Source organism: Charadrius vociferus, unplaced genomic scaffold (assembly GCF_000708025.1).
Source record: "Charadrius vociferus isolate BGI_N301 unplaced genomic scaffold, ASM70802v2 scaffold430, whole genome shotgun sequence".
Classification (NCBI taxonomy): Eukaryota; Metazoa; Chordata; class Aves; order Charadriiformes; family Charadriidae; genus Charadrius; species Charadrius vociferus.
The window spans coordinates 1,384,894-1,394,400 of record NW_009646541.1 but is presented as its reverse complement, the minus strand read 5'-3'; the positions used below and the strand labels follow the sequence as shown (position 1 = coordinate 1,394,400).

Here is a 9,507-nt window from a genome sequence, read left to right as displayed (position 1 = left end):
AAATCAAGGAAAGCTGTGGATGCCCCGGTAATAGATGAGCTTTTTGGCTAAACATTATCTCACCCCCTTATTTCTCTCTTCCTTTTTCTTCCCCAAGCTAAATATCGAATAAATCAGCAAGCCGTCCTCGTGTAGTACAATTGTGACCTATCCAAGTTGTCTTTTTTCAAACGTGCGCCTTAAAAGCGATGGCTATTCCGCTTCCTTTTCTCTCGCTCCCAGGCATGGTGTTCCAAAGGCCTGCGTAGCATCAGTATTTATGGCCCCGCAGCTGACAGGCATGCACTTAGAAAACTATTTCGAAAGAAGTAAAATAGAACAAAGCTTGAAACAAGTATTGAAAAGTCTTTGCAGGTCAAAGAGGTACAGCATGAAGATCTGTCTCATCAAGCGGCAGTAGGAGAGTGGGATTTTTGGGGGGTTGTTTTGTGGTGGTTTTTGGTTTGTGGTGTTTTTTTTGGTTTTGGTTGTTTGGGGTTTTTTTCAGACAGTCTGTCCAAGTAAGCCCCGGGCAGATGGATCTGCTGTTTTGCAGTGTCTTGTCTGTTTAGCCCTACATTGGTCTATAAAGTCAGCGATGTCCATTTAAAACCTTACAAATTCATAATCCTACAAAGAAAGCAGTTTTGTGGAGATAAAGCCTGGTTTTCATATACAGAAAAGTTAATCTTCCAAGATTATTAAAGGTTTAAGATGTTCCTGCAGTTACAGATGATTTGTAAAGTTGACAGTACTTTGGATGAGAATCCTTTTTCTCATTAGCCTTCTATCTAGGCAGACAGAAAATCTGGCAATGAGATTACATAATTGCAATATTTCAAATTTGTCACAAAGAGATACAGCTTGATTATTATTTTTTTTTAATCCCCCCCAGTTATTGACTATTCTAGGTCTTCAAAGTGAGCTGTACAACTTGCAGAAGGCAAGAAGTCCCTGTTAAAACAGCTTAAGACCGTACGGAACAAATGTATTACATCTAGCTTTACAAGTATCGATCTGTTGGTCAGAAAAGAATTCTGTGTTCAGGATCAAAAGATTTTGAGTATGAACATGAATTATTCAAAAATTTGCGTTTAAAAACTTCAGGCTTTACTATGAGGGGACAGAAGATCGCAGAGGTAGCGGAGACCACAGCTGATGTGACCTGACTGTGAGCGCCCACAGCCGTGCTGGATTTTTGCCCCTTTGCGTTGTGCTCAGCAGTGTTTCTGGTTGCTCAGGGCTGAGGAGAGAGATCAAGACCTGCACCTGAGCTCTTCGGTCTCACGACGAGGAGTGTGGTTTACAGCCCCCAAGAGCCAGCAGCCGTTCCAGCTGTTGGTCTGTTAGGAGTGTATTGAGCTTGTCGGTGATTTCACTGCTGACCTAAAGATACGATTTGGTTTCGTTACCAGTGGCCTGTGTTATCTTGGCTCTTCTTTTGGCACGCGTTGATTATTAGCATGAAAATAATGTATCATTAAACTTGTTAGCTTTCAGATACAGGAAAGAAAATCACCCTTGGGTTTGTTTTATTTTTTTTTAACTGTGAGACACTTCTTAATGAGAAGATAAGCATTGGCCTATTGGCATATTTAATTTATTCTCTCATTTTTTTAATTGCATTCCTGAAACTACTTAAAGAGTTTATTTTAAAATCACCTGTGAACAATGTATTATTGTGTATCTCTTTTGTCCAATGGAAAAAAAAAAAATCTTGCTGATTGTGGTGGGGCTAATAATGGGGAACAGTTTCTGTCTTGACACACTCTGTCATGTGAAATGTTCCAATTAATTTATGGATAAATTAACGTTTTACATATACGTTACTCTGAGTTGTTTTGGCTGCCCGGCAGAATGCTTCCAGAGAGGAGAAATCTATTGTTACAGGCAAACCTGCTTCAAGAGTAACCTTTGTCCTTAGCAAATCCTGACTTTTTTTTTTTTTTAATTTTTTTTCTTCTAGAAATCTCATTCACTTTCTCCACATCTGGTACTGCCATAATAACATCTTTGTGATTAGTCTGTGAAATTCTAAATGTCCTAGACATGTTTCAGCTAACTTGTGCCTTTGAGTTCAGTTTAAAAATATTAAAAATGAGACTACAATTTGTAATTCTACTGAACCACTTTGAGTCAACTGATGTCACTCGTAGGGCTGTGCTACATCTTTCCCTGCTAGAACTGGCGGTGCTGGTGACAGATGTTATTTCTCAGTGGGGTTTCTAATGGTGCCTCAGTCTTGATTCACTGTTCAGTGAGATCACTAAGACTATAGGTGCTGCTTTCAGTGTGCTTTTAATCTCTGCCTTGGAGGAGTTTTGTACCTCTGGTAGGAGTCTTCAGGACTTCCTTTGCTTTGAAATGCACGTGCCACAAGTGATTAAGAAAATCTACATTCTTCCTTGCCAAGCGTGATCACGTCTGGAATTCATTGAGTAGTTCTTTTCACATGTTTTATTTGCCTGTCTCATGGAATAGTCTAAATGTAAATATAAAGAAGGTCTTTCAAATGTAACAGTGAATTTTGGTACTTCTCCTAAGCAACAGAAGTTGCAAATTTCAAAGAGAACCTGCCCAGCTACTGTAAAGAGAGAGCATCTTGGTTAATTAAAATTGGCCGGAAAAAAGAAGGGGGAGAGGGGAAATACCATGTCTTCTCTGAGCTGCAGCAGCGATGGTTTTTGGAAGCTGCCGCAGCATGCTAGATGGGATTGTGAGAAATTCCCTCTGTGTTAATGTTTTAAAGCATTCTTAAATTAAGGAGGAAACTCACTACATCTTTAAAACTGGTGAGAGCTTTCTATGATGTGGTTAGGTTTTGGTTAGGTTTTTCACATGGATTTGCTACTACTTTGCTGTGTTCCTTATGATTTTATTTTGAAATCAGGGCAATAGTTTCACTTTGATTCAAAGTTAATGGATGTAGCCTGGGCAGACATTAAATACCAATTTTGATTGTCCAAGTAGAAACTATGGAAATCTTCTTGTATCCCTTCTGTTCTTCTCGTATAATTATGAGTTTTAAAAGTTTTTTCTTTTTTTTTTTTTTTAGTATTGTTTCAGTTAAGATAAAGTATCTTGTCTGTATTTTAACAGGTAGAGGAAACAATGTCTTCGTTAGCTGAAGTGCAGCAATTGGACAGTTTTCTTTATCTCTACAAACAGCACATAATTCAGCTTATGGAATGGGTTTCAGTATCGCATGATTGTTGGACCTGCTATTCTCCAGAAATACTACAGTTAGATGTCATTGCAACTCATTCAGGTATGACTTATTTGGTAGCGTGATAGCTCACCCGGTTCAAAACCAATCAAGTAATGATCTCCATAGCCTGCGGACACACTGTGTTTTGTACTGAGTAGTGTAATGCTCGGATGGAGAGCAAAACTGGAAATGCTGAAGCAGCTCAAATTCCAAAAGACTCCTGGGCTGCAAGGAGCATAGTAAAAGCACTTACGTAAAAGTACATTTTCAGGTAAGTGAAACGGGTAAGGATTGTGGGGAGACGAACTGATACACCTTATGTGTCCAAAAATTTATCCACTTTTTCCACCTATTCACTAGTCTTATAATTTCTACTATCTTTTTTTTTTTTTTTTTTTTTCCATCTGTGGAAAGAATAAAAAGTTTTCTCAGTGCAAGATCTGAGAAGCCAACTTTTCTGTATATTTGCACTCCCATTTCCATGACTGAGGGAATTCTAGACAGTTGTCTCTGTTTTCCTTAATGCTAAATAAATCATCAAATGTCTGGGCAAACATTTTGGCTTGCACCCAACACTGGTAATATGCTATTGTCTGTGTTTTCTGTCTGACACAGCAGCTCCTGGAGCTATTCTTTTTTTTTTCTTTCTTTTCATTCCCACACGTAATGTTGTTTTTAATCAATTTAATCAGGTTTACTCATTTCAAACTTCTCAGTTTTTACTGTTTTCCAGGAATATATGCTTAAGCTGAAATTAGCAGTGTAGTTTATTTTGTTTATTTTCCTTTTCTTGAATTTGGTGTTATCAGTTTGATGTGATAGTAGTATCTTTTAAATGTCTCAGAACTTACATGAAGCAATGTATTTTGAATAAATGCTGTGAAAATCAAGACCTGTTTGTTGGCACAGAAATTGAGCAAACTGCAGTTCAACACCCTGTGTTGCTTCAGTCTAGACAGCGAAGAGTTGGGGTTTTTTTATTATTTATTTTAAACATTAAATTTCCAGATATTATGAAATGTTGGTGGACTTGTTTTGGAATCTTGAATACTTCAATCTGTCCGTTCTATGTGTGAGGAATATCCTTGTCATCACAAATGCCAGTGTTGTGTCTCCTTCTGGAGGGTTTTCTGAGTGACTGGGGTGGGATGGAATGTGCATCACAAGGATGCAGAGCTAAAGGAGTTCCCAGAGGAAAGTAGTCTGTTGCAAACATAGAGCAGAAAGAACATTCTGCAGCAAGAAGCTTGCAGAGCAAGGGGTGTGTGTGATCTATATGTATCCGTCCTCTTTAAAACTATGTGGATGTTAATTGTTATCATGCAGAAAGGCACAAACTTCCTTCTGTTTTGGGAAAATAGTTTCTTTGAATGTTGGGATAACAGCTATGGGAGGAGGTTTGTTTGTTTGGTTTGGTTTTTTAGTAGTGAAAACAATTCATTGTAGGAAGTGAAAATGTTAACAAACTGTAGAATGAATTTGGGAAATATTTTTATTTCAAATTGTAGCTTCTAAAATACAATGAGTTTTGGATTCTCTTGTAAAATGCAAATAAGCATTATTTAAACAAGGAGAAAGAATACTCCTGCAATAACTATTATCCAAGTTTTGAGGCTGACCCTTTCAAATATGCCCTTTCCTGTGCCTCTGGGAGTCATGAGCATCTTTCCTCGCATGCTGCACGTAGGAAAACTTGCAAGAAGAAGAGAGCGTAGTTAGTGCTGCTGTTTGGTCACACCAGATTCAGGGTAATTTTTCATTAAGTTCAGTACCACCAGAACTTTGTGCGTAGCCTCGAGCTTCGAGCTACATAGTGAGCAGCGGGAATCCCCCCCGGTGCATCAGTCCACCCAAAATGTCATCTAGTGCTGCTGGTCCCAGCAAGTGGCAGATGTCATTGGTATGGCCGTGCTCCATGAGGCAGTGCAGTACGGCAATACCGAGCCGGCTAAATGAGCCGGGGGGGAAACGATCTTCAGGGAGCACCGTGCTGCCCGAGCTACGACGGGGTACCACGGCCCGGGGAGAGGTAGCGGGGGAGGCTGTACCCCGCCTAGCACCGTGTGCCGTGGATCCATCAGCAGCTGCCAGGCAAGGGGGGGAAGTTAAAGAGTATTTTAATACCAGGCATATTGCTAAGTTTAATGCATTCACATATTAAACATCTAAACAGAACTTATTAGTGCTCTGAAATAAGTCTGTCTTACTTATTTTTTAGGTCCTGTCATAGGTGAAGCCCTGAATAACTTTATTCTCGTTCTTAAGACGTGTCTTCAGCCAAACAAAGATCCCCAGATGCGGTTAAAGCTTTTCACTGTTTTATCCCAGTTGCTCCAGAAAGCGAGTGAAACCGTCAATTCTCAGGGGTGAGTACAGTCCTAATTTCACACAGCTATTAGAATGCTACAGTGGCATTAAAAAGTAATGACCATGGTAGTTATTTAACCCCTATAATTGTGTCCATGTTAGTATGTGTGGGAGAAAAAAAGACTTTCCCACCATCTTCCACAGCATATTTTTCTTGCTGCATTTTTCAACAGTGCTTAGAAGGGCGGAGTGCAATAATTTTAAAAAAAATATATAAATAAATTGAAGTCTGAACTTCCTCCACTGTAATCTCCCTACCTCTGCCACTATGGAGAATTAAAAGGGATGTCACGCAGATCTGGATAGTTTTCAAAAAAACGAAGAGCTATGGTTGAAAAGAATATAAGTTTGAAAGCTAAAGTGGGGATTCTTAGGAAAGAAATACGGGGGAGGTAGTTGTTTCTTGTTTTTTTTTTTTTTTCTCCCAGCCAACTGCTAAATCCTTAAACTTTGCCTGCAGTCATTGTAAGGTAACAATAAAACACCCCAAAAATGGGCATTTTAAAATACCCATGATATAGCACCGTGTTTAAAAAGCGCTAAACTACATGTTTGATAAGGAATTGCTGTTGCTGTCGGTGACTGATGATGGAAGTCTCCTGTTGCTTGGCACTATTTCTGCATTGCACGTACAATCTGACTATAATTTATGGTGCGTATGAAACCCCTCCATGTATAACAATCCCAACAGCGGCGCTCTTTTGTCGCTATTAATTTAGCCCTACTAGCAGCGCAAACACTTCTGCACAGTTGCCCTGAACACATAAACCATATCTGCTCTGCTTTTCCCACTGCCTGCTGCGTTTACTATGTAAATGTATTCTGATGCGTATTTTAATTCGTTTAAAAAAAAAAAAATTATCATAAATCAATCACAGTAAGCATTCTTCCTAGAAGTGCTTTGATAGCAATGGTCATTTATACTTCAAAGTTTTTTTATGGTTCTGATGAGCAACTTGTCACTCGGTGGGCACTCTGGTATTTGAATGTTCATTCAGGTTCCCTGGGGCCATGTTAGTGTGAACGTAGATGTATTTTCACCATTTTTAGATATATTTGGCGTACTCATGGCTTGCAGCCTATAGTGGGGGGAGGAGGGGGAGCCGTGGTGTTCCCCTTCAGCGGGGGATTCCAGGTAAGCTGAAGAATCTCTGCTAATGCATCCCCTAATGGCTTTTGGGCTCGTGTGCTTAGGAGGGAAGGTAATGAAGCTGTCCTTTTTTAACGGAAAGCTTTTGAGCCACGTGTGGTGTTACCTGTTTCCATATTTTCAGGATCCGATATTAAAATCTGTATTTGTATGAAAAATCTCTTTGTAGTCAGTGGATTACTTGTTTAAATCGTCATGTAACTGAGTGGGAGTTACAAGAGCAATCTAGATATGCAAGAATCTTCCCAAAAAAAAGAAAAACGCTTTGAAAACTATTCTAAGTGTTCCACAATCTGTTTATTGTAAGCTGTTATTTCTCACATCTGTATCATCTGACTGAGAAAGCAAAGACCATGGAGCCCAGAAGTGTCATCTCACGTGTTCTGTGATGCTCTGAACACAACAATACTGCTTCTTAAGTGTGCAATAATGTATTTCCATCTAAAAATGGGATAATGCAACTCTCTCCTATCTACTTACTTTCTTTTGTGGCCTACTTTTACTGTCCTCTATTTACTGCAGAATGCATTATTAGCTCCTGTTCATCTACCACTCAATCACATTTATTATTTTCTACATTTGTTTTTAAAGCATTAAACACGTTCATTCTTTCAAAGTATTTAATCGGATTCAGACCTGGTTAAGAAATTAGTCTCGCTGGCATTTCTTCTCTATACGTTTTCAGTTAGCTGGTCTCCTGCTCTTCCTCCTCAGGAATAGCGTTACAGATTACAGCAGAACAGAATTTCAGTGTTAAATTCTCTGTTCTGTAGAAAATCATTTAGGCTGTATCGAAGCGGTGTGACAGGTACACGGCGTGGTAGGCTCTGGAGTCCTGACCCGCAGTGTTCCCGACTGGGGTGGCCAGGAGGCGGGAAGGACTTCTCCATTAGCACGTGGCCTCATTCATTCTTGGTTTCTCACCTGTGCAGAAGAATTGGTCGCACTTCTCTTGCTGAAATTCTCTGAAGTGCTCAGATTCGTGTATTCATAGACGTTGAAGTTAGGTCACGCAGGTACTGCTGGTGGAGAGGGATGGTCAGTGCAGGGCCACACGGAGAACATCATCAGAGAGTAAACTTCTGTTTTGGCAGTAGTCAAAGTAAATAGGATGAATAACAAAGTCTTTCATCTCAAGTCAGTCATTTGTATAAATAATGGAGCCGAAGAGGGGGAAAAAGAAAACCAGCCCAATGTGCTGTTGGTGTCACGAGAACACTTTCTCATGAGACCCTGCCTGGAATATTGCATCCAGCTCTGGAGTCCTCAACAGCAGAAGGACACGGAGCTGTTGGAGCGGGGCCAGAGGAGGGCACGGAGATGCTGGGAGGGCTGGAGCCCCTCTGCTGGGAGGACAGGCTGGGAGAGGTGGGGGGGTTCAGCCTGGAGAAGGCGAAAAAGGGGAGACCTTATCCAGTATCCAAAGGGGCCTACAAGCAAACTGGAGAGAGACTTTTTCCAAGGTCATGTGGTGATAGGACGAGGGGGAATGGCTTCAAACTGGAAGAGGGGAGATTTAGGTTAGATATCAGGAAGAAATTTTTCACTCTGAGGGTGGTGAGACACTGGAACAAATTGCCCCGAGAAGCTGTGGCTGCCCCATCCCTGGAGGTGCTCAAGGCCAGGTTGGACGGGGCTTGGAGCAACCTGGGCTGGGGGGAGGTGTCCCTGCCCAGGGCAGGGGGGGGAACGAGATGATCTTCAAGGTCCCTTCCAACCTAAACCCCCTTCTGTGATTCTGTGACTCCCAGGGAAGGGAAATATCCAGTGGGGAAAAAGACAGCAGAAGGTGTTTCAGGGTCGTACTCTTCGGGAGTGCAGCCACACGTCGCAGCGGGTCCCCACGGGCAGCAGCGCGGGAAGCTGCTTAGCTCAGGGCGGTGTGAGCGAATGGCCTTTTGTCAAGATTCGCCACCTCCAGTGAGGTTAACAGACCCCTTTGTACCGGGAACAACTCCCGGCTAAGGATGGCCCAGTCTGGCTCGGAGCGAGGTGCTCTGTCCTCGGAGACAAGAGCACAGTGAGGAATTTTGCCAGTAGGTTTATCTTCAGGGACTAAAAAGCAGGAGAGGGAGTTAAATGACTCTTTGAAGTCTTGATCCGAGCTACCGTTGTCAGAGCAAATGCTTTAATGTAGGAAGTAACATGTAAAGCTTTTGTGTTTGAAGAGTTATTTGCAAACCATTTTTGGAGGTTTTGCTTTGTAAGAGCAAATCCAATTTTGTTTTGAATTACCTGGATTTCGGATGTGAGGCTTGGAAGAAACAAAAACCTACACACAAAAATCCCAAAAGACAACAATACACGTGCATATAAAGCCAAGTGCAGCAGTGCCATAAAAGCAGAAAAGGAGCCAATCCAGAAGAAAAATGTATATAAAATAATTAACATGGAATGAAAGTTTAAGCATATAAGTCTATAAAAAAGCAGTAGCAGTGTGAATGTAAACACAATGTCTGCATTTTAAATCTGCAGAAGAGCTGGGTATTACTGTGAGCATAGATCAGGGTTCGGTTATTGCATATCCAGTTGAGAATGAAGTCTCAACTCCGTAAACACAAATAGCGCAGGCTATGTTCTTTCATGGAAATGACTCACTTTTAGAATTAAGTTACACAGATTCACAGCAGTGAGATTGGAAAATGGGAAGAGGGAGAATTTAATCGCATCAGCAACAGCAAAAAATACATCTTAGTGGTAATGAGAGATAGTGTAGTGAGGTGGTAGTAAGTTCTGGTTACACAATGGCATTCGGTGCTGGCAGTGATTTGTTGAGCTCCTTCAAAACATTTTAACGAGAGGG

General features: G+C 41.0%; 1 protein-coding gene across 1 annotated transcript in view; it reads left to right on the top strand.

The window, feature by feature from the left end:
* HEATR2 (HEAT repeat containing 2) overlaps positions 1-9,507 on the top strand; it is a gene marked incomplete at its 5' end in the record, with an annotated part of 29,264 nt that overhangs the window by 12,951 nt on the left and 6,806 nt on the right. The window contains 2 exons of the mRNA XM_009886153.1: positions 3,079-3,247; positions 5,406-5,553. Of these exons, the coding sequence (XP_009884455.1) occupies positions 3,079-3,247; positions 5,406-5,553 (317 nt within the window). The remainder of the gene's footprint in view (positions 1-3,078; positions 3,248-5,405; positions 5,554-9,507) is intronic.